Here is a 25920-nt window from a genome sequence, read left to right as displayed (position 1 = left end):
TTCTCTTCAGTCCACTTTCTTTCTCTTCTTCGTTTACCTTCAGGTAGGAAGGTAGTTCTTCCTTTAGGCTCTGAACAAAGGTACTTGGGCTTGCTCTGTATGTAATCATTTATTTAATCCTCACCACATCCCTGTGGTTATTTTTAGAAATGTGTTCAGTAGGGTTGAATGTTTGTTACACTATTAATAAATGTTTTCTGTGGCTATTTGATACTTCCAAATATTGTAAGAGATGTTTTATAGAATTTAGAACTCTTCAGAATTTTAGAGATGATATGATACAATCTTATAATTTGTGTGCAAAGAAATTAAATCATTGTAAGTTGACCATTGCTTCATTCAGCTCCACTTTACAGAGCTGGAACTGGAATGAAACAAGCGAGTTTGAGACATGGCTGTCAACACTTGGTCTTCTGTACCCTTGGCAGGCATTGCTAATTCATCTTGTCCTTGTGGATAGGTAATCATACAGTACTTAACACTAACATGTTAGCTAAAGGTTATTCACATCGTTGATCTAGAATTCAGGTTTCTAGTCTTCTTACCTGGTGTTTGTTACACTAAGCCACATAGCCTTTTCAGTCTTTGAGTGCTAGTTTAAGTTTCATGGGACAGTCAGAATTCTGAAAGAATAGATCTTTGTCATATGGAGAATCTTGACTGCTTGAAGAAAAATTTGACTTGAAGTTTGAAAACTTTAGGTCTGCAACAAACTTACTGATTTTATAAACACTTCATATGTTTGGCATTGAACAACAAGAATTGTGACTTTTTATTTACATAGAGCTCAAATGCTTTTGGTAACTAATTTCATGTAATATGCACAAAAAGCAAAAATAAAGTTGGCCCAACATTAAATAATATTAGACTTTGAGTGAATAAACCATTTTAATTAGTAGTAGAAATTTTGATTGCATATTTGGATGTGGTAGATTAAACTTGAGAGATATCACTTTAATCCCAGATACAGACAACTTTGTCTTTGAGGGACCTTTATTTTTAATTTTTATTTATTTTATTTTTTACAGAGACAGAGAGTGAGTCAGAGAGAGGGATAGACAGGGACAGACAGGAACGGAGAGAGATGAGAAGCATCAATCATTAGTTTTTCATTGCGTGTTGTAACACCTTAATTGTTCATTGATTGCTTTCTCATATGTGCCTTGACCGCGGGCCTTCAGCAGACCAAGTAACTCCTTGCTCAAGCCAGTGACCTTGGGTTCAAGTTGGTGGGCTTTTCCTCAAACCAGATGAGCCCGCACTCAAGCTGGCAACCTCGGGGTCTCGAACCCGGGTCCTCTGCATCCCAGTCCGACGCTCTATCCACTGAGCCACTGCCTGGTCAGGCTGAGGGACCTTTATGATGCTCTGGTCTGTGAACTGCATGCATGCTCATGGTGCATGCTTTACTTCTATAACCTCACTTGCTTATGCAGACATCACTAATCAATCAGGCTATGTGTCTGTGGCTCTGAACTCCAAGGTAGTTATTTCTTCTTCTTTTTCACTTTTTGTAATACTCCCATTTTTTAGAATGATAAAATAGGCTCTGGAGAGATCTTCAGCATCAGGATTAGAATCTGGCAATCCCAATTTGAAGTTCTGTGCTGTTTCACATTTGACCTGACATTAGTTTTAACATTCAGTCCTAAAATAACGAGCCTGGGAAATGAAACAAATAATAGTTTCCTTTTAAAAAAGTGAATAAAGTAGTTCCAATTTCTGGTTTTATTGTGTGATACATTTTGGTACCATGGTTAGTTATTGATTGTTAACTTAAAACACACCATTGATGGCCCTGGCCGGTTGGCTCAGTGGTAGAGCGTCGGCCTGGTGTGCAGAAGTCCCGGGTTCGATTCCCAGCCAGGGCACACAGGAGAAGCGCCCATCTGCTTCTCCACCCCTCCCCCTCTCCTTCCTCTCTGTCTCTCTCTTCCCCTCCTGCAGCCAGGCTCCATTGGAGCAGAGATGGCCCGGGCGCTGGGGATGGCTCCTTGGCCTCTGCCCCAGGCGCTAGAGTGGCTCTGGTCGGGACAGAATGACGCCCCAGAGGGGCAGAGTGTCACCCCCTGGTGGGCGTGCCGGGTGGATCCCGGTCGGTCACATGCGGGAGTCTGTCTGACTGTCTCTCCCCATTTCCAGCTTCAGAAAAATACAAAAACAACAACAACAACAACAAAAAAACACACACTACTGATGTGAAATGGGGGAATTAAGTTTTTATGCCTAAAAATTAAAAATAAAACTTTTCAAACTATTTTATTACTTGGAAGATAAATTTATTTTCTTAACGGACTTAAAAATGGGAATAGGTCCTGGCCGGTTGGCTCAGCGGTAGAGCGTCGGCCTGGCGTGCGGGGGACCCGGGTTCTATTCCCGGCCAGGGCACATAGGGGAGGCGCCCATTTGCTTCTCCACCCCCACCCCCCTCCTTCCTCTCTGTCTCTCTCTTCCTCGCCCGCAGCCAAGGCTCCATTGGAGCAAAGATGGCCCGGGTGCTGGGGATGGCTCCTTGGCCTCTGCCCCAGGCGCTAGAGTGGCTCTGGTCGTGGCAGAGCGATGCCCTGGAGGGGCAGAGCATTGCCCCCTGGTGGGCAGAGCGTCGCCCCTGGTGGGCGTGCTGGGTGGATCCCGGTCGGGCGCATGCGGGAGTCTGTCTCTCCCCGTTTCCAGCTTCAGGAAAAAAAAAAAAAAAAAGGGAATATTCCTATCAACAGCATTGAACAACTTTATAATTATACATAAATAAAAAGAAAACAGTAGAGATCAGCAATATGAATGCTTTTTTTTAGCACTTTTACTTTTCAGATATGCAAAAATTGATGCACAGAAGATAATTAAGTTACCAGGAGTAGAGAATGCAGAAGAATCATAAGCTAAATCCCATAAAGCTTTTTAATTAAAACATGAAATAGTTTAGAGATGTGTTTTTGACTTGGGAGAAAAAGCATTAATTATATTATTAAGTAACAAAGTAAAGACACACATTTTTGGACTGTTGCTGTTGGTTAAAAGTAGACAACAGGATACAGAGTTATAACCCTGGATCTGGAATACTTTTCAATATAAATTCCTCGAGGGAGGCATTAATAGGCATATTTGACTAGAAACAGCACATAACATGTATATTAGTTTTGTTTTTAATTAGAGTCAGACAGAATTCATTATTTTTAATGGCTTTTTATTAGTGAATAAAAACCATTATTTAAATGTATTATGGTAAAATAAATTCAAGGTATATGTTTATTTTCTGCAAAGAACCTCTTATGTATTTAAAGAAACCATTGTTTCGAACACAAATCATAGGTAGATATTTTAAATTCCTTGCTTTTAAGGAAAAGTGTGATTTATATTCTTCCAAGTAATCCTTTTTTTTCTCATGTTAGTATTAATAGTAAACTTTATTAAAGTGAGACAGTTAAATTGTAGAGAATTTGTTTGCTAACCAGTTTCTGTGTGTTTATATTTGGACTTCTCAAGTAATATCGCTGGAGGTAGTAGACAAAATGAAATGTTTGTATCAGGTTTTTATTTTACTTTTCTTTGAAAGGAAGAACTGGTTTGGTTCAAAATGTATGCACACCAATCATGGCCTCTGGTTTAAATCTGCCTTCAAGAAACATGGACAGTCAGGTAGGTGGGCTCAGGCAGGGCTCAGCTTTACAGGATTTGCCATGATTTGCACTTGGGGAATTCTTTCTGCCTTCCACAGGCCAGTTAGAATTCATCTCCAGTCGTGTGATTTATTCACCCTACTATAGAGATTCGTCTTTCTGTTGCTGGTCTACTGAATTGGAGCATCTCAAAGTGAGGAAAGTATGTGGCTTGTTAATGGCACACACAGAAGGTAGAAGGGGGTTCTTTTAATGTACAAATGAGCTGTACATTAAGGTAACAACGTTGTTCCTTAACTGTAATTTTTTTTTATTTATTCATTTTAGAGAGGAGAGGGAGAGGCAGAGAGAGAGAGAGAGAGGAGAGACAGAGAGAGAGAAGGGGGGGAGGAGCTGGAAGCATCAACTCCCATATGTGCCTTGACCAGGCAAACCCAGGGTTTCAAACCGGCGACCTCAGCATTTCCAGGTCGACGCTTTATCCACTGTGCCACCACAGGTCAGGCCAACTGTAATTTTTAAAGGTGAATTTCTTCCACTTTATAGGGTTTTACATAACCTTAACTAAATGACTATCAGCCATAAGCTTGCTGTGTTCCTCTCTTTTCCTTTAGCCTTGCTTTATGCAAATTCTTTTCATGCAGAGGAGAGGACAACAATCCCAGCATCACCTATAAATCACTGCCTATCTCCTTCATCTCTCAGGCCTTAGATCTGCCCCTAAGGATTTTCACAGTGAATCCAGTAAAATCTGGATATTAACATATAACTCATTTAAGAAAACTTAGATTTTATTTGGTTTCTGTGCAGTTTCATAACTATATCTTAATTGTGTTTCAGAGTAACTACCAAAATGACCATATATACACAAGGATCATGAGGAAACAAACAATGTTGTTTGACCTTTTAGCTGAACTTCAAACTCCATGAAGAGCTCAGGTAGAAGGGGGGTTCTTTTAATGTACAAATGAGCCATACATTAGGTAACAATGAGTTTTCCCACCAATTTCCATGTTTCGTTCCACCTGTCTAGAACACCGCATTGCCTTTTTTGTCATGACTCCTTAGTCTTCTTTGGTCTGTAACAGTTTTTTAGTCTTTCCTTGCTTTTCATGACATTGGCTTTTTTTTTTTTTTGTTTTTTTTGTATTTTTTTTTTTTTGTATTTTTCTGAAGCTGGAAACAGGGAGAGACAGTCAGACTCCCGCATGCGCCTGACCGGGATCCACCCGGCACGCCCACCAGGGGGCGACGCTCTGCCCACCAGGGGGCGATGCTCTGCCCCTCCGGGGCGTCGCTCTGCCGGGACCAGAGCCACCCTAGCGCCTGGGGCAGAGGCCAAGGAGCCATCCCCAGTGCCCGGGCCATCTTTGCTCCAATGGAGCCTCGGCTGCGGGAGGGGAAGAGAGAGACAGAGAGGAAGGAGAGGGGAGGGGTGGAGAAGCAAATGGGCGCTTCTCCTATGTGCCCTGGCCGGGAATCGAACCTGGGTCCCCTGCATGCCAGGTCGACGCTCTACCACTGAGCCAACCGGCCAGGGCTGACATTGGCATTTTTGAGGAGTATCGGCCAAGTATCCTCCAGAATGTTTCTCAGTTTGGATTTATCTGATGTTTCCCTTGATTAGACCAGGCTTACAGATATTTAGAAGAAATCGCACAGACATCATGTGCCCCTCTTATCACTTTTTACCAGATGTGCCCAAAAATCCATGTCACAAGTGATATTAACGCTTCCTACTTGGCTAAGGTGGCGTTTATTTACAAGAGCTCTCTACCGGAAGCTGCTTTGTCCTGGTTCTCTTCTTTGAAAGCTAGTCACTAAATCTAGCTGGTGCAGGGATTAAGTCCCTCTCACAGAAGTGTCATTGGATTCTTGTCCTCGGCCCAAGTGGGAAGCACCAGGGCCTAGTAAACTTTTCTGTGCTTCAGGGAATGAGTCCCTTTAAGTGTCACCTTCTCTCTAAATCCTGTCCTCACGTAGGGTCCCTCTTCTCTCTTTTTGTATGCCTCAGACTGCCTGCCTACACCTGCCTTAGCCCTTGGTTGGACTATGTATCTGTTTCTTCCATCACATAGTCAGGTTCTCCAGGGCTTGCTGCTTGTTTTATAACACAGTAACAATGGCAATTATCATAGCAGCCACCACTTACTGAGTTTTATTGTTTGGCAGTGTTATAATTACGGTACTTTACATGGGTTATCTCATAAAATCTTCACAGCCACCCTTGTTGTGGACACCATTAATTTCCCTCATTGTACAGATGAGAAAACTGAGCTGCAGGCAGCTTTTGTTGCCCAGGGGAACTGGGACAGCCATTTCTCCGCAGTGTGACTGTTAATCAATATTTAAATAAACACAATGATGAATTGAGTAACAAGACTAATTTTTCTCCTTGATTGATCTTCTTTGATTAGGGAACTTCGTTAAAACAAAAAAAGAATAAGAGAGCTTACAAAATAATCATGTTTCACAAAAAGGCATTGAAAGCAAAGTTCTAGCACATTTATTTCTTTTAAAAAGGACAGTCACCGGTTGGCTCAGCGGTAGAGCGTCGGCCTGGCGTGTGGGGGACCCGGGTTCGATTCCCGGCCAGGGCACATAGGAGAAGCGCCCATTTGCTTCTCCACCGGGCGCTGGGGATGGCTCCTTGGCCTCTGCCCCAGGTGCTAGAGTGGCTCTGATCGGGGCAGAGCATCACCCCCTGGTGGGCAGAGCTTTGCCCCTGGTGGGCGTGCCAGGTGGATCCCGGTAGGGCGCATGCGGGAGTCTGACTGTCTCTCCCCATTTCCAGCTTCAAAAAAAAAAGAACAGTCACCTTTGGTGGGCTTGTTAAATCACCACACAGATTCCTATTTGCAGCTCATTTTACTTTTCACCATTCAGACAAATTTAATGTGTTAATAAATAGGGAAAGAAATATTTATATTTAAATTAGACATTTTGATTGTTGAGATGAAAGGAGTGAGGAAGAGTTATAATAAGTTAGAAGATACATGTATAATATTAAAATCAAGAGAATACACAGAAAATATGCTCTAGTATCACTAGAGAACAGAATGATGCAACTCTTTAATCTTGTCTTGTAATTCATGTATTTGTGTCAAAAACAAACAAAACAAACACCAAAGAAACTATATATGGCCCTGTGATAGGCTAGAATAAAGTTGAACAAGATGGAGAGGGAAACTGTACTCATGGAGTAAACATCTAGTGGTGAGGACAATCAGTAAGAGATAAACAATAAATTACAGTAGTAATAAGCTGTCCAGAGGAAACCAAGGACATACTACAGGGTGGTGCTACAGAAGACTCCTTGATGAGGGTATATTTACACTGAGATCAAGCCTTGAGCCAGGGGCTTCAGGTGCATTTGTTGAATTCATTAAAAAGAAAATATTTCTCAACACAGTTGAGTGAGAAACTCAATCTAAACTGTTAGATAATTTTGGTACTGATACGTTGGCAGTATGTCTCTATCAAGATCTCATTCCTATAAGATCTCAACATGGGAAATTCCTTTTAGCAGTCCAGACTGCCCTGTGGTTTGTACCCCGTCCTCACTCCTCCCCTTGTGAGAACACAGCCTTGTATGTTAGCTTGCCATGCCATGTCAGAGTGGGAGTTGTTCCAAATAGGTCCAGTTGCCAAAAAGCGAATTTCCTGCTCATTCAAGCAAGACTCCTAAGGAGAAACTAAAGTGTGAATGACTTTTTTTCTTATTTTAGATGGGTAATGTCATACCTGAGAGAGGAAGTTTTCTTGATGATTCATCTTTTTTTTTGCCCCCTCAAAAGACCAAGTTTCAGTTAGCCATAGTCTTTATTTAATGTCATCTTTTTAACTTGAAAGCATTTTTATTCAGAGTTTTGAAAAACAAAGCATTCAGTACTGGTAGACGTGGGCAACTGCAAATGATTAATGATATAATTCTCAGACCTTTATAAAGTGTCTCAGAACCGAAGAGATTTATACAGTGTGGGATAGCAATGGAGCTTCGACGTGAGAATAGGTAATCAATACTCACACTCTTGGAAAAAAGGTTCTATATCCTCAACTAATGACATTGGGGTTTGTGCAAGGCAAGAGTGTCTGGAGCATGAAGCACTCCAAAGAAGAATTAATTTAAAATCTGAAGTGGAAGATCAGTTTCAATTAAAATGGCACTTGAATGTATATTGGTTGGAAGTATGAAAGCAAGCATGTAGTCGGCTTAAATCTTCAGATTGTACCAGTGAATTAATGAATCCCACTGGTCTGAACCCAAGTTAGATAGAGAGAATGCTAAATTCTATTTCCCCATGTGCAGCAGATTATGAGAAATAGTATGAACATCAAGCACTTTTCAGAGGTTGTAGAGTATCTTTTTTATCAGATTGTTCATTATCAGGTGTCTGTGTTTTTACAGATGTCTGGCTTGTATTCTTTTTGGGGTCTCACATACCAGGCACTTTTTTCTACTGAGTATAATTTTATTGTAATATTGAGTTTCCAAAAAGCATTACACCACACACACACACACACACACACACACACACACACACACACAATATTAAACTATCAGTTTCCATATTTTGAACATGTCAGCCCAACTGTTGCTAACCAAAATTTACATTTTGGCCAGCCATCAAATATATCAACAGTCACTTAATTCAGCTTCTCAGTGAACTTTTTTGGGCACCTGGAAGAGAATTTAAAGAGTGATCAGGATATTTGGAGCCACTCAATAGGTCCTATTTCTTCTCCTTTTCATTCTTCAAATATATTGTTGCAACATGAAAATAAAGTTTGTCTAGAATACATGCAAATGCACTGCTCCTTTATGACTCATCATGATCCTCAGGGACTTTGGCCAAGAATCAAAACAACATGAGTGGAAAGACTTTGTTCCAAATTTAGCTGGAGTCCTACAGTGAAGATGATGGTGCATGTTTTCTAGAAAGTGTTATGGCAGTTGTAAAAGATTTTGAGAATTACTCCGAGGTTGCTAAATCTTTGTCAATCATTGAACATATTTTTTTTCTGATGACATCTTCTGTATAACTATTTGGATGAAGATTGGGGAAAATGATCCAGGTATAGAATAAGGCTGAGTTATTTGCCAGAGAAACAATACTGAATCATTTTTAGGGAGCTGTCAGTTCTTGCTGCCCTGAAGCTTCCATTACCATAACCCAAAAGACCTTCTGTGTACCTTTTTTCATGGTACTGTTGTTTATATCAGCTCTGAGCTCAATCAGATTTAGGAAGGTAGGGAAGTCCATGGGAAATAAGTATGTGGTGGTGAGTTACGCATAGGTTTGAGCTCTTACTTAGTGGTAGGGAGGCGCTTAGCATTAGGTATTTTTGTCTTCTATCTTATAAGCTTTGGTATAATGCAAGGTGCAAAACTATGGGTTGTTGGATGGCTTGGTTTCCTAAAGTCACTTTGGCCATTATTCTCTTCTGTCTGATATGTGAAGAAATGTAAGGCTAAAAATCCTAAGAGCACATGAGTGCGCGTTTGTATGTATACACACATACTACACTTCATTGAGTGGGTAACCTGAGTGCTCTCATAAAAATTGTGAAGGTTAGACTTACCTTCATGTCAACTCTCAAAAAGGGTTTTAATCTTAATCTTTACAATAAAGGATTTTTTTTCAATCAGGTACTTCTGCTTTGTCATGCGAAAAAAGTTAAAGGTTGGATGCAGAAAAATTTCAGAACTAGTAATAATTTAAGAGACATTGCTCCCAGAATAAATCATTTCCAAATAAGGCAGAGAAGCACTTACAGTGTGTTTCCTGCCCAGACTGCTGCCCATTAGGACTGTGCCTTATAGCTGTAGTCTCTTCCTTTGTTTCTGTGGCATCTGTCCCCAAAAAGTCTTTATTTATATAAGGGCTAAGTCCAATCTGAAGGTAACTTTATATTTCCGTCTCCTATGACAGAGAGGGGTCCACAACAGGTGAGTGCCTCAATTCACGTGTGTACAAATTCTGGCCCAATTTTGAAATCTTCCACAGTTAACCAAAGGAAAACCCTGTCTCACTGCCTGCATTATTTGTAATGACGCTTATCCGTGTTGTGTTGCTTTCATTTTTAATGCTTTTCTTTTCTGGTTTACCGATTCCTAGGAACTACGAAGGAAGTTGTGTTTTTTTTTAAGTGTTTTTGGTGCTTAAATGCTTTGCTAATTTTGGGAAACAGTGAAAATTTTAAGAAATGTGAATAAGTCTGACAGACCTTATTCTCAAATCTTTTAACCTGGTTACTGATAAATTCAGCAAATGTTTGATTACAAATTAAGTAGCCAACTATCTTAAGTAACGTATCTTTTCTTAAATCTTCCTGTCCTATCAGCAAATGGCTTGGCTTCATAGTTCCCTTGCACTGACAGTTTGGGGTTGGGGACATGTAGGAGAATATACTGTGGCAGATACAGGACTTGACTTCCTACATCTTATTTGTTCCATCTCTGACCCTTAAACCCTGAGAATTGAATATTGTTTCTTTCCACAGGTGCCTATGGGCCTGAGCACTGGGTGACGTCCAGTGTCAGCTGTGGGGGCCATCACCAGTCTCCTATAGACATTGTGGACCAGCGTGCTCGTGTTGGTGAAGAGTACCAGGAGCTGCAACTGGATGGCTTCGACAGTGAGTCTTCTAACAAGACCTGGATGAAGAACACAGGGAAAACAGGTAGACCTTTTATACCTGTCCACAAACACCATGAAATGTTTCTGAATGTGCCAGGTATCTACCTGAGCCATCACTCACTCTCCCATGGACTCGACAGAGCTATAGAGAATGGGCAGCTGAGTGAGAGCCTTGCGGTCAGCCCGGAGCTGGAGAAGCAACCTGTTCCTTGACAAGCTGTGTGATTTTGGGCAAATATCTCAAACACTCTGTGCCTCATATTTTTAAAAAATATAATAAAATTGTGTCACCTCCTAGGATTATAAGTTTTAAATGAATCAATATAGATAAAGTATATAGAATGGACTTTCAAAAATTAGTTGTGTTTAATACAGTGGTCACTGGCCACATGTGGCTATTTAAATTCTTATTAATTAAAATTAAATAAGATTACAATTCACTCCCTCAGTTTTACTAGCCGCATGCAGCCTCCCCCACCCCTCTTTGCTGGGTTGTCCACTGGCAGTATTTGAAAGCAGAGAAGGTACACATTCAGATCTCGGTGAGGTTTTCTTCTGGGCAGGTCATTTCACTTCATTTTTTTAAGGTGTATTGAAATGTAATTGACATGTAACATTATGCCTTTTTATTTTGTTGGTTATTTCTTTTGCTGTGAAGAGCTTTTTAGTTTCATGTAGTCCCACTTGTTTACTTTTTTGCTTTTGTTGCATGTGTTTTTGGTGTCATCTAATTACCAAATTGCCAAGACCAGCATCGAGAAACTTTATGCTTTATTTTTCCTGAATTTTGCAGTTTGAGATTTAAAGGTTTAATCCATTTCTCCCTTTTTCTTCTAACAATATTTTAAAATTATAATTAATATTTTAAATTATATTAGTTTTGGGTATACAGCATAGTTTTTAGACATTTATATAATTTACAAAGAATGCCCCCAATAAGTCAAGTACCCCCTTGCAGAGGCGGATTTAATGGCGGGTATATCGGGCATGCGCCCTGGGCCCCGACTTCTGAAGGGACCCGCAAAACCCCAACTTTACACTTTTTTCTAGTGATACCAAGTTTGGTTTCATATGTGCAATTTTAACATTAATAGTACATAATATTTTTTATTTATTTAAAAATATCGTTAACATGTATTTTTATTTTCCCTGTCTCTCTCTCTCTTTTTTTAAGGGGCCCAATATTCTCTTCTGTGCCCGGGGCCTCATCCGACCTTCATCCGCCTCTGCCCCTTGGCACCGTACATAGTTATCACAGTATGTTTTTGCTGAATTTTACTTACCTGTGACTGTTTTATAACAATTTGAACTTCTTAATTCCTTCATCTTTTTTTACCTAGCCCCCCAACCCTAAGGCTTTACACTAATCTATTTCTAGTTATGTGATACTTGTTATTGGTCTGGATAGGGGTCCTCTTTCATTCTTTGCATGTGAATATTTCAGTTTTTCATATCATTTATTGACAGCACTATTTTTTCTTTATTCTTGGCTCCCCTGTCAAATATTAGTTGACTGTGTGCACGTAGGTTTACTTCTGGGCTCTAGATTCTGTCCCACTGGTCTCTGTGTCTCTTTCTATGCAAGCACTAGACTGTTTGATTACTGTAGCTTTGTAGTATAATTTGAAATCAGAAAGTATAATATTCCAGTTTTGTTCTGATTTTTGTCAGGATTGTTTTGGCTATTTGAGATCGTTTGTACTTCTATAGGAATTGTAGTACTGTTTTTACTATTTCTGAAATGAAAACTGTCATTAGGATTTTGGTATGGATTGCATTGACTTGGTATTTCCCCTTGAATAGTATTGTACTAGCCACCATTCAAGTGCTCAGTAGACATGGCTAGCAGCTACCATATTGGACAGCACAGAGAGAGAACATTCTATCATTGCATAAAGTTTTACTAGACATGCTGTACAAATGCACAAATTGAAATAAATTCTTCCTTTAGATTTTGCTTTGTTAACATTAGTATATTAGATGCAGATGACCAATTTCTCATCCCTTTGTGGATCAGACAAGAATTTGATTATCCTGCTTTCTTTTATCCACCTCTGTGAATTTGGCTTTGGGGATCTGTGAATATGAAACATCACATTCTCATCATTGCTAATGCAAAGAGCTGCCTCTCTGTTACTCACTATTGTACAACTATTAGTTATAGTTGAAGTAGTAGAGAATGCTTTGCTGTGCCCCAGTGTCTGAAAATGGACATTGGGATGTCATGATACATCGCTGCTCAGTATTTCCTGTGCTTCTATTAGTGCTTAAGATATTGTTTATATTTCATTTTCTTATGTCTGAACTCTTATAACCCTAACTCATTCCAATAAGAATCTCCCCCCTGCCCTACCCCTTTGCTCTCCCTCCCCCATGATCCTTTTGTTCTTAGTAATTCCTTTAGGAACCTTGGCTGCCTGAAGCCCTCATGCTGAACTAAAATGTCTTCACCAGCAGCCCTTTGGGCCCATTCATTTTGTGGGTCACAGATGAATGGGCCCAAAGGGCTGCTTTTCTTTTCTTTTTTTTTTTTTTTTGTATTTTTCCGAAGCCAGAAACGGGGAGGCAGTCAAACAGACTCCCGCATGCGCCTGACCGGGATCCACCCCGCATGCCCACCAGGGGCGATGCTTTGCCCATCCGGGGCGTCGCTCTGCGGCAATCAGAGCCACTCCAGCGCCTGAGGCAGAGGCCACAGAGCCATCCCCAGCACCCGGGCCAACTTTGCTCCAATGGAGCCTCAGCTGCAGGAGGGGAAGAGAGAGACAGAGAGGAAGGAGAGGGGGAGGGGTGGAGAAGCAGATGGGCGCTTCTCCTGTGTGCCCTGGCGGGGAATCAAACCCGGGACTCCTGCACGCCAGGCCAACGCTCTACCACTGAGCCAACTGGCCAGGGCCTGAGTTGCCTTTTCTTTTAACCTAACTGGCTGCACGTGCCACTTTCAGGATCTATTTTTCTCCTCCAAAGCAGCATTTGTCTGAGATTATGCAGGGTTGATTGCTTTGGGCTGGCTTGATTTGTTCACAGAATTGTTTCTCACTCACTCACCACAGTGATTCCTGGCTTTAGGCTCTTTTTCATAATGTCCTCATAAACCATTCTTATTTGCGCTTTTAGAGCAGGCTACCCTGTCCTGTCCTTGATTCACCCATTTTAGTAGCTGTGTAGCAGAAACTTGTACTATTTTGTTATTTGTGCATAATTTTCAACATTCCTCCACTCTCCCAATGGGGATGTGTACTTACTGTTGCAATTCAGAATTTCTCTACCGGTGTTCCTGCTTTGTATATCAAATAGTGTCCGTTGGAGTACTGTACTGTGAAGGGAGTGTTACGCCTCAGACTACCTGACTGTGATGGACCACAGCTTTACCACACAGGGTGTAATCGGATCTTGGAGCTGAGTGCTACCTCAGTGCCACATCCCAGAAGCCTGCCAAAGGCAATTCACCGAACTCTCTGATACTGTTTTCCACTTGACTTGCAATGCTTGACAGCCTTCTGCAAAGATAACATTTCCCTGACAGCTTTCAGCTTGGTATCGCCAATGACAGGTTTCAGACAAATATAGGGTTCACTCAATGCAAGTGGATTCATGACCTTGGTCTTCCAGAAGCTGATTATCAGTCTGTCACTCTGCTGACTTCCCAGAGTGATCCACAACTTGTTGCATATCTATGAGAGCTTGGTCTTGATTTTAGACACAGCTCTCCAAATATGAATGGTCTCAGAAAATTTCTAAAGAAGTGCAGCTTTGACACATAGAAAAAAATTTTTTTGGCTTCCGAAACTGTCCTTACTATTGTAAAATGCATAACACCATACTAGATAGGCCAAGAGCCTGACCTGTGGTGGTGCAGTGGATAAAGCGTTGACCTGGAAATGCTGAGGTTGTTGGTTCGAAACCCTGGGCTTGCCTGGTCAAGGCACATATGGGAGTTGATGCTTCCTGCTCCTCCCCCTTCTCTCTCTCTGTCTCTTTCTCTCTTCTCCCTCTTTCTCTCCCTCTCTCTCTCCTTTCTAAAATGAATAAATAAAATAAAATTAAAAATTTAAAAAAAAATAGATAGGCCAAGATCTCATAAATAATCTAAAATGATTTTGTAGGAGTGTGTTGTTGTTTTTTTAAGTGGCAACCATTTATAGGCAATTTTAAAGAAGTATGTGGAATTGTTTTTCCAGAAAGATTTCAGTATGTGGTGGTTTAGAAACTTGGGTACAGAAATCAACCTGTGTTGTTCTTTGTATATGTTTGGTAAGTACAAACCTAGAAACTTCTCTGATTTTGTAATCTTTAAAGTGCCAAGTGAGTTCATAAATTTTCCAATGTTTTAGAGAAATGAAGATTCAGTTGCCTTGTCTATTATGCATGGATCACATCAATTCAATTGAATAACAACAGTTCGTGTCCAGTGCAAGGTGCTGTGTACAAATTAAGTCAGGTTGATAATATACACAGGGAATAGTATTGACAAGCAACCTGAAAACATCAGTCTAAAAAACATTTATTATTGTACTATAGTTTTGTGAGATGTTTCTATTTGGAAAAACTAGAAAAAGAGGACAAGGGCCTTTGTGTTATTTTTTAACTGCATGTGAATCTACAATTACCAGAAAAATTAAAAGTTTAACAAAACCTCATGTCATAAGCCACGGGATCTGTCTTTGTTACATTTATTCTATATCTAATTTGCATGCCTAGATGAAGAAAAAAACTTTAATCATTGATTTTTTTTTTTAAGCAACACAGTTTTCTTCTCCAGAAGTCTTTCTTGAAGCTTGTACTTTTAGAAAGTATATTCAGGAAGGGATATTTGGTTTTTTTCTGATGGAAATTATAGGCCACTTATCTGTAGAATAGAGTGTCTTTTGGATATTAAAATATGAATATAGAAAGTTAATATTTAAAGCAGCTTAGTACACATAGACAGTAACTTTCCCATAAAACAGCTTTAGTGCTCATATCTGTCTTAACCCCCTGAGAGTGCTATATATCCAATCCAGCATAATCAATAGAGCAAGCAACTTCTCAAAAGTTGTCTAAAATATCTTTACAAGACAGATAGCACAGATAGCATCTCTCTGTTTCTTCCTGAGGGGCCATGACTGTCTATTGTGCCAGTTCTCATTCGATCTCATCCAAAGTTATTTCCCTTTCTTTCATTTTTGTAGAATGAAAAGATAATGCATTCATCAAGAACATTTTAAGATAATCTTGCTGTCTTTAGAATTAGCTTATAGCTAAATTATCAGAATTTAAGACTTAGATGGTGCTTCTGATATGTGTTAATAAGCCTTGGCCTCCTAAGTATTTTAAGCATTTGAGGGCTTTTGGGGGTTTTATTTTTACCACTTTTTCTTTTATTCCACACCAAAAGCAGATACTAAATACATTTGTCATAATGTATGTTGTTACTTCCATTTTGCCATTTTATTTCTGTTTACTGTATATTTTTTCTTTACCCGCATTCTCTCTTATTAGACAAATATCATATACCACAGTGTCTGGCTTAGAAGAATTCAAGAAAAAGTTGTTTAAATTAGTAAAAGTAGATTGTGCCTTGGCCGAATAGTTCAGATGGTTAGAATGTCATCCCAATATGCCAAGGTTGCGGGTTCCATCCCAGGTCAGGGCACATGAAAAGATCAACCAGTGAATACACTTAAGTGGGCAGAGCAGCAAATCTGTGTTTCTCTTTTTCTCCCTCTCTCCCCCACCCTCTCTAAAATCAATAAATTAAATTACTTAAAAAATAAAAATAGATCTGTGGTGGAGAAACTAGGTGAGGACCAGTAGGTCAGGAACACATCCTTACTTAGTAAGTTGTGAGCACCTGAAATTTAGACAAAGTTTAGGAGGCTGCCACATTCACTTTATTTTTCCTGGCCCTTGGAACTTTTATAATACAATAGCATCCTAAGAACCCACAGACCTAAACTAAGGAAAGAACAATGTCATTGCTGGCTGGTATAAAGAGAATTATAAAATCTTAACAACTTCAGTTTCCACATGCTACTCCCTAATCGAGCACATGACCCCTGCCTGTTTAAAAGGAGCATTTGGCCCTGTGCCTTTACCCACCCACAGGGCAAGGCTCTTCCAAGGGCCTAGCAAATGTCTGATATGAAAAGAAATGCTGAGTTCTCTGAGTCCCTGCAGTTCAGCTCAAGCTTACAGGTTGCCTCTGCGCTGCCCTGTAGAATCAGTGCTGTTTTCTAAGGTTGGTGGGAAACTATTCAAGTCTGAGAGCGCCTGAAAGCCATTATGAGCACCTTACAGGGCTTACAGTGGCATCTCAGTGAAGCTTTACTTTCTCCCAACTTGATGGATTTGAATATTTAGCCCTCACTCACGATGTGATTGATCAGTACTAGTAAGGGTAATAACATAAATGGAAAAGCCTAGTCTTGAGATTGGTAAGGAAGAGTCCAGGAAGTCTGGGTGCATGTGTTTGTCTTCTTATCTTTCCAGCCGGGCTTTCTGTTCCTGTTCTGTCGATGGTGTAGATGTGTGTTTTTCCTGTAGCTCTCCAAACTGGCACTGTTCTGCATTTCCATCCTCTCGCCCCTCCTTGTATGTCACCTCGCTGACTTCCCCTCCTCTGTGTCCTGTCTCTGTCTCCTCTGCTACTATATAGGTTTGGCCCCCTATTATCTCTTTTTTCCTGTCTTCCTTCCTTACTGCTGGCCATGGATCAGAGCCAGAGTTTTAATAGTGTTTTTATTTTTTGTATTTATGGACTTGAGGTTTTGATGTTAATTGTGGAAACTTGAGTATGACCTCATTTCAGTAAAACCTCTCTATCCCTCATGCACTGATGGCAGCACCTGGACCGGTGAAATGCACAGTGGGTCCTCAATCACATCTTCTTGCAGTTTCCAAATATGCTTAATAATACCAAACTACTAAATAATAGTTATTCTTTTGTTTCCCCACCCCAGCTCCATTGTGAGTGACCTCTGATGGCTAGGTGTAAATGTGGGCTCTGCAGTTGGGCAGTTGGGGTCCTCATTGCTGGGACATGGTTTCTCTTTAGCTCTGAGTTATGTTTGTGTTACTAATGGAATGATCATTTTGCTCACAAAGAGGCTGCCAAGTTTTCTGTTTAAAAGCATAATATCAGTCAAGTGGAGAGATGTTTGGAAACACCAGGGTGTTTAGCACCATTTATATTATGTCTGCCTAATCCTTACTTTATAATCTCAGGACTATCTCTGGGTAGGTAGCTCAAGGTTGTCCATAAGAAAAATTGTAATTTAATTTAAAGATTTGTTCTTTTAGGATATGCTAAGTGTACCTTGGCTCGTTATTTTTCAAATTTTTCTATTTCAAATGTCCGAATTCTGAGGTTCCTTCATCCTATTACTGCTCAGCTTCCCTCAACCCTGGAGTCGCGCTGCGAGCCCTGTTTCAGGTTCTCTAAACTCATTTCCCTTATTTCACCCAGGAGCCCGGGCCCTGCATTCACGTGATAGAAATTAGTTTCTGTGTAGACAGAAGTCTAATTTACCAATCAGATAATGAGAAGGCAAGTGCTATATTACACAGGTAGACTTACGTAAATTTTGAGGGTCGTTATTAAAGCCCATTTTTCTTTTCGGGAGCACAGACCCCTCTGCTAGATTGCCGTTTTTCCTGTCTTATGTAATTAAAGAGTCAGCTCACCCACCTTGTTCATCTGGCTGCGTATAGCAGTGAGTTTACTGAGACCCAGGATAAGACCGTGGCTTGACGTCTCCCGGACATCGGAGCTGGCTCCCGGAACGTGCCAGTTTCTCTAAACTAGATGATGTGGACCCTGCTCACTAGGCTGCTTCCCTCCCAGACCTTCCCACACAGGAGCCAGACAGACTTCTCTCAGTGTTTGAATCTGATCATGTCTGTCTTTTCCTTTTTTTTTTTCCTTGTTCTCTCTACCATATCAAGATGTCTTGTTTTGTTTTGTTTTTCCTTAGCCAGTTCTCTTTGGGATAAATATAGACTGCTGCTCACTGTCCCTGCCTCATTCTCTAATCAGTACTTTACTCTGTGGGCACTGTTCACGCCAGCTTTCCACTTACTTCCCTCACCACAGGGCCTTTGCATGAAGCTCTTTTTCCTGCTGTTCTGCCTCTTGTCAGCACTCCCCAGCACGCTCCGTTGGCGTTCCCCTCGGCTGGCTCCGTGGCTGTCCTCCTGTCTGGGCTTGCAGCCACACCTGGCACCACCTGTCCCACTTGCAGGTTTGCTTCTGTTGCTGGTTGAGTGTGCAAGCCCACCCTTCCCACTGACCATGTATGTATCCATGAGGGCAAGAGCTTTGTCTGGTTTTCTACCTTTGATTCCCCAGTAATTACTTGGTAAATATTTGAAAACGAATGTCAGTGCTTACAAGGCAGTTTGTAGAAGGCTGGAACCTAGAGCTTATGTGTATTGACTTGCTGGCCAGAGTGTTTCCTTTTCACGAGGGACCCAAAGCGTCCCCCTGATGAACACTGGAATTGCAGGTGGTCTGGGCTCCCACTGTGAAGATCCAATAATGGTAGTCTTTTCCCATCTTACATTGCTACAAATTGGCCTGGGGTGGTAGAGGTGAGCTATTAAGCAGCTCATTTCCTCTCATCAATTTTTATTTAAACTTTGACACCTGTTGCTGTTTACTTAGATTTTGTTGTGAACATTTGTTTACTCCAGCTTATCATAAACATGTGGAATTTAATTTGTGAATTGTTGGTAGGTGTCTTGGAAAGAATGCTACTGCTTTTCCATGCTGTGACTCTACCTGCTCCTGCCCCTTTGCACAGCACTTTACCATGAAGGGGACCGGAGACACGGGGACCTCTGAGAGCTGCAGCTTCTCTCCCTACAAGCAGTGCATAAAGTGCAATACTTCTGCTATTATCTCCGTATGAGTTATTCTCAACAGTCTTCCTATGTCAACCCTTTTGTTCTCATAAGATTTGTGAGGTTGCTCTTCTATTATTTCAGTGTCGTAGAACTAAACCGGAGGCACCAAGGAGGACAGTCCCTTTCCCATAACTGGACATTGGTCAATCTAGATTCAGATTCAGACTCAGGATGTAGAATCCAGCGTGCATGCTCTCTCTGTCTAGCACACACACGCACACACACATGCTCAGAGTTTCACTTTATATCAGAAGGTTTTAGACCCCAGAGTCCCAGAGTCCCCAGAGTCCCCAGAGTCCCAGAGTCCCCAGAGTCCCAGAGTCCCAGAGTCCCCAGAGTCCCCAGAGTCCCAGAGTCCCCAGAGTCCCCAGAGCCACTGACACAAATTTTGGTCTCTTGGTGAAGGAACCCGGATCTGAAGTCCCAGCTCCTTCCACGCCCTCCATCATTTGCTTGGACGTAGTAGCAGTCCACCTTAGCATCTTCACAGCCAGAGGGCCTCGTTCTCCAGGCCGCTCCCAGCTGCCTTTCCTTCCTCCCCTCCTGCCCGTTGTTCTTCCGTCTTCAGCTGTTGCTTGTTACCTTCCCAACTGTCACCTTATCCAAATTCAACTTAATGCTGTTGTTTTAAAATTTAAGTGTTGCTTTTAGTTGATTTGATTTATTTTAAATTAACAAATTGGATTTAGAAGAGAACTTTTTATCAACACCATCGTGGAAAAGTTGTGCTATATAACATGGGTAGACTTGTGTAAAAAATGTCTGCAATATATGAAAACTAATCACATTTAACAACATTATCAAATTCTAGCATAATACTTTTTGAGGAAAAGAAGAATGATTATCAGGCTAGTGAGGAGGGCATTTAACACCAAATTGGGACTTTTCTTGATGGGACTAAAGGACAGGAATAACTGAGTAAAGGAAAATCATTTTTCTCTGTGTTTTACTGTCCTCAAAACATCTACTCAGCACTTAACATTTCCTCCCAAGTGTCTGAGCCACACCTGTGCTGGCTCAAACATTTTATTTTGTGGGAAAAACGGTACTGCTTTAAAATGTAATTTGGTCTGAAAACGGAGCATTCTGTCTGCTTGGTCACTCTCCTCTGCTGCACTGGAGCCCCATCCTTGTCTCGAGAAACCAGTCTGACAGCACAGCCATTGAGTGTATACACGCTGCGTTTCTGTCACTGTGCCCAGTGCTTCCCACGCGTGAGTTCCTTCAGGGGTGATTGATGGCCATGTAAGCACCATTTGAGCAGTGGTGGAAGCTGAGGCACAGAAAAATGGGGTGACTTTCCCAGGGTCACACCACTGTTAAGTGACACAGTTGAATTTTAGCCCAGGCTTGTCCATCTCCTGAGCTCATGGTGCTTACTACATTGTGTTCTGAAGCAACCACCTTCGGTGCACGTTGTTTAACCACGTGACCAGTGGGTAGCAGAAAATTGTTCCACACTAGCTGGGGAAGTTCTCTTTTCAGTTTTCCATGTAAACAAGATACAAGCCACTTTCGGGAGGGGGTGGCACACATGTAGCATGCTGTGTGCTCTAGTGAGAAATACTGTAAAATGAAAAATGAAATTAGTGTTTCAGATTGTGCAGTTTTCTAATTATGCTTTTAATTATTCATATAAAACAAGGAAAATTACCCCTGACAGAGACATAAATGATTTAGGTAAAATCAAATATTAATAAGATGCTGCAGGTCCCGGGTGTGTTGTAACAGATGCAGTCAAAATGCTTTCCTCTGTTCTGTGGGTGTAAAACATTATGTATAGAATTTATGACAGGCTAAGAGTAACCAATAGCATTTTAGAAACCACTCATTCCTAGGTATCTTGGCTTTGGAACTAAGGCATAAGATTGGTTTAAAATAATAGTTTGTCTTCTAAAATATCATATTGCATTTTAGAAATCACCAAGTGACACCTTCCACCTTGATTTCTCATGTTTTAGTGGTTAAAAAAAATTGAATGGAAATAATATCCCATGACACATGAGAATTATATCCAAATTTCAGTGTGGATGAATAGCTTTATTTAACATAGGCTGACCCATTCACTTATATAATGTGTTTGGATACATCTAATATAAAGACTAGGTTGAGTAATTTCAACAGAGGACCATAGGGCCCACAAAGCCTTCAATATTTACTATTTCACCCTTTACATAAACAGTTCCAACTAGCACGCTGTGAAGGTGAGACAGTGCCACAGAGCACTTAATTGGCATAAGAAGCACTTGCTTTTGCTTCATTTTACCCATTAATTTGCTATCCCTCTAATTGAACATTCATTGACTGTTTTTTAGAAGTTCAAGAATACTGCATTTTGAATGCAATAAAAAGGGATTTATATGAGCAAGTTTTCTTCACTTGCTTTTTTAATGGTTCCCTTATATAGAGAAGTGCTGAAAATAATTGCATTGTTTTAGAAATGGGTTACTAGTCTAGTCCCTATCTTTCATGAAGACCTACTTTTCATTCAAGATTTCTGTCTGAAGCTTGAACTGGGATTTCTTTAGGAAGATGAGACGGTAAAGAAACGAGAGCTTTTCCTTGTCTTCCACAGGCTTGGCTTCTGATTCTAAACCATTCAGTATATTGGTTGGCATCTTACATTTATTTAGCAGCCAGTCAGTGTTTGATGAATGGACAAATAAATGAATGAATTTACCTTAGAAATAAAAAAAAATTAATGCATTTGTATATTACATTTTTTTTGGAGAAAAATAATTGTCTCTCAGTATAAGTCTAAATGATTTGATCTCAATTTCTCTTTCCCCTGTTTCAGGGAAGAGTTTTTAGGGTTTGATTAAGGCTCCCTATGGGCACGGACACTCGTAATGTGTTCTTTTAAATGGACAAAGCGAATTTTCTTCTACTTAGAATGAGTAGCAACAGTAAAGCAAATCTAACCTGCAATGATACAAGTGACTTCATGAGCAGAGTTTTCACTGCACTTTCCTAGCCCCTTTATCAGATACAATGATTGCAGTACCTAGCGCTGGCCACCTTTTTCACTGTTGTTTCCTTAATGTTTGAAGATGCTGCAAATTTTATATTCTGTTCTTGTTTAAGTTTTCTCATAAAAAAATGTGTCTGTCACATCTGGCTTATCATACATATTTCCCATCTTGTTCCAGACCTTGGTCTTGGGCTAGTCCCAGGAATGTCCTTCTCCGATAATTATGACCATCAAGCAAATTTAGGAGACCCTGATTCAGAGTGACTTACCTCTGCTATTGGATCATTGTTTTCATTTCTTAAATAGATAAGAAATTCTGAGATCATTCTCTGGGACTTCTCATGATTTAGAGTGAACTGGTTCTTGAGAGCATTCTGCAGCTTGAAAGTGCTAATTTATTCAGGCTGCATATTTTGATTTGTTTTTTAAAACTTAGTTTTATTTTTTTAATTTTTTTATTTTATTTTATTTTATTTTAGATTATTCATTTTAGAGAGCGGAGACAGAGAGAGAGAGAGAGAGAAAGGGAGAGAGAGAGAGAGAGAGAGAGAGAGAGAGAGAGAGAGAGAGAGAGAAGGGAGGGAGGAGCAGAAAGCATCAACTCCCATATGTGCCTTGACCAGGGAAGCCCTGGGTTTCGAACCGGCGACCTCAGTGTTCCAGGTCGATGCTTTTACCCACTGTGCCACCGCAGGTCAGGCTGATTTGTTTTTTAATAGGTTTGTGAGGAATGCCATCATAAACTTTATCTGAAGCAACAGAAGATGTCTTTGATGTTTAGTTTAGAAACTCACTTTGTGTCTCTCCCCTTCCATTTCACACAGTTGCTATCCTTCTAAAAGACGACTATTTTGTCAGTGGTGCTGGCCTGCCCGGGAGATTCAAAGCTGAGAAGGTCGAGTTCCACTGGGGCCACAGCAATGGCTCTGCAGGCTCCGAACACAGCATCAGTGGCCGCCGCTTCCCTGTCGAGGTGAGAGAAACGAAACTTAGATCTCTAGATGTCGTTTGGTCACTGTGCTTTGGCTCTTTACGTTCATGGGATGCTTTATCTTTAGCTCTAGTCATTTTGCAAACCAAATTTGTACCGTCCCTACCTTTGTCTTTGGAAATCTTTTGTGTCCAGCATGACAGGTGAATGTCCATCCTCAAGTTTCTCGACTTTGTTTAACTGGAGAAGCGTGCCATCGTCACAGACATCAAGGATTGAATAGTCAGGTCTGGTCAATGATTTTCAAGCACCTGTTTCACTTGACATAGTTTCTCTTCTATGTCCATTTCAGAAACCCTGCTTTCTAAACCTTCAATTTTGTATCAAACTCATGTGACTCCATTTTTGCCTTTTGGAATAGAGAAAAGTGGGTTGTTACATGAAGAACAGTCTCAGAACCTTCCCTCAGTAGGAAAGCTGTTCTAGGTTCCTTTGCTCCCATCAGCTGTTAAAAATAAAGAGCTGTGGCCATCCGTGGTATGACTCCCTGTTAAGTTTGCTGGGATGGATGGTAACATTTTGACTCTGTGTCAGTTTTTTTGAAATATACATACTGCTAGACAGAAAAACCATCTGGGTGCATTAGTTGCTTGTCTTCTTGCTGAAGGAGGAAGGGGGAAAATGCAAATCTCCAAACTCCTCTATTCATGTTGGATGGGGACAGAACACCCCTGCCATTGCGAACCTTTAATAATGACCAGGATATAGTTATTCTTTTGTTGGGACAGACACGTTTGTTTTTATTTGGTTCCTCCTCTGGTCAGCTTTCCAGGTTGTGGGAGAATGGAACATCTGCATTCAAGGCTATGATTAGACTCTAATACGGAGTAATAACCCTTAGCATGGTGAGACTTCTGTTAAGTCATGACATGCTTTGATAATCTGAATACTGGAGACCCTTCCCTCCATGGAGAAAATACATGCATGTGCAGTTTTGCACATAATTTATAGCATGTCATCACTCACATTAGCTCCTCAAGCCCATTGATGGACCCTGTAGGCGTCCTTGTAACTTAGGTAAGGGTGTTCACAAGATCAGAAAAATCAGCAGTATTTGTTTATGCAGACCAACATATTCATATAGATTTGTTTCTTATCCATGATTGCAGGGAAACTAGTTATAACTACTGTGTGAAAGTGCTTCATATTTTTTCTTGTTTAGCTGAGAAATTCTCATTATCAAAGTTTTATGTACTGAAATTCACCCATCTTTGCGACTTCCTGTCCTGCTCACACTGATTACTTCTCATGAGTAGGGTTTCTACTTAATGGACTCTCCTCCTCCTTTTAAATTGAATGAATCATTTCTTAGAAGTCTTAGCTTTATTTATGCTTGGAAAACTTGATTCCTAGAAGCAAAATTACATGATTTTTTAAGGTTGGGTTTTCCATTCTGTTTTTGCTGACTGGTTCCCATGGGCAGTTGAGTGTAGGGGATAGTTTGTATCCAACTAGCTTTGTTCCAAAGCCTCTTTATCTTAGAATTGTGTTGCCATTTATTCAGTAAATATTGTTCTGGATAAAAGGCCTGTGCTTAAGAGTTTGAAACTTATCTTGGCACTGCCTTGGAAAGGAACTCTGGAGCAGGCGACTAGCTTTTCCCTAATCACCTCTACTTATTCCGGGATGGCCTGTTTCCTCCTCTTGTTTGGTTCTGGAAAAATGCATGGACTAGATGCATTTTCTTTTGGAAACATTACTTTAACTGAATATTTTGGTTTTCTTTTACTCAAAGAGTGCCATGAAATTCAACAGCTAAAGAGAGATGGCAGCTCCGATACCCAAACTTACTGCTTGATCAAGTTGTTTGAGTTTATTTCTTTTAAATAATGTCACTTGATAAGGCTGCTTATATTAATTGGGTTTTTCATCCAATCCCATCTAGTTCATAGCTTTTTTTTAAGTGATAAACATGTTAAATTACTTAGTGGATATACTTAGAGAAACTTGAATTTCAAAAATCAAAGGTAATGGGGTCAAATTTAACTTCAAAATATGTTCAGAAAAATTGTTTACTTTTGGCTAAAACATATCTGTAATACTTTGTATTAAAATTGCTTTATTAGAGCTCTTTATTAATACCAGCTTTTCCTGAGATTTTTGCACTATTTGAACATCTCAGACTTGGTTTAATGTTTTCCATTTTACTACATTGGTTTTTTTGTTTGTTTTTCTTTGTTTTTTTGTTTGTTTATTTGTTTTTTGAGGAATTAACCCCATCGAGGACATTACACGTTGTGTGGGGAGAATTTTGGTTGTCACTATCGTGGACATTAGTAAGCTACGGACACCTAGTGGGTAGAGGTCAGGGGTGTTGCTGAAAATCCCAGTTCATTTAACAGCCCCCACGACAGAATGACACTGCTCCAAATGTCATAGTTGTGAGTCTCTGGAGTGCCGAAAGCATGTTTGGTAGAACTGGACCTTCCTTTCTTTCTGTGACATCATTTCAAGTACAGTTGAGTGGTGAGGACTCATTGTTTGAGAAGTCGTTCCATACTCTTGAGGTTCTGAGAGAGGAAATGTACCTTGTTTCTGGGGGACAGCAATGTGGGGCCTGGTTCCTTTCGATCCCCCCCGAGATAAAATTATGTGTTGGGTGTTTAAGCAGTGCTACTGTGCACCAACCCTGCAGGTGGAATTGTAAGCATAGGCCCCAAGGATCTGGATCTGCTTCCTGGGGGTAAACGGCAACAAACCCAATTTTATAGATTTTGCCTGGTTCCCAGCGATTTTTTTAGGTCATCTACAACTTTGCTTCCATCCAGAAATTAGGCCTCTCCACATCTTCCTGGCTGACATCCTAGACTTGGTGTT

At 40.6% G+C, this 25920-nt stretch overlaps 1 protein-coding gene across 3 annotated transcripts in view; it reads left to right on the top strand.

Annotated features, from left to right (window-relative positions):
* PTPRG (protein tyrosine phosphatase receptor type G) overlaps positions 1-25920 on the top strand; it is a 926569-nt gene that overhangs the window by 563691 nt on the left and 336958 nt on the right. For all 3 annotated transcript variants that reach the window (XM_066245729.1, XM_066245728.1, XM_066245730.1), the window contains exons 3-4: positions 10119-10298; positions 22937-23085. In XM_066245729.1, coding sequence (XP_066101826.1) covers positions 10119-10298; positions 22937-23085 — 329 coding nt within the window. The remainder of the gene's footprint in view (positions 1-10118; positions 10299-22936; positions 23086-25920) is intronic.

This window comes from Saccopteryx bilineata, chromosome 10 (assembly GCF_036850765.1).
Source record: "Saccopteryx bilineata isolate mSacBil1 chromosome 10, mSacBil1_pri_phased_curated, whole genome shotgun sequence".
NCBI lineage: Eukaryota > Metazoa > Chordata > Mammalia > Chiroptera > Emballonuridae > Saccopteryx > Saccopteryx bilineata.
The sequence above is the reverse complement of the archived record's forward strand: the minus strand, read 5'-3'. Positions and strand labels throughout refer to the sequence as shown.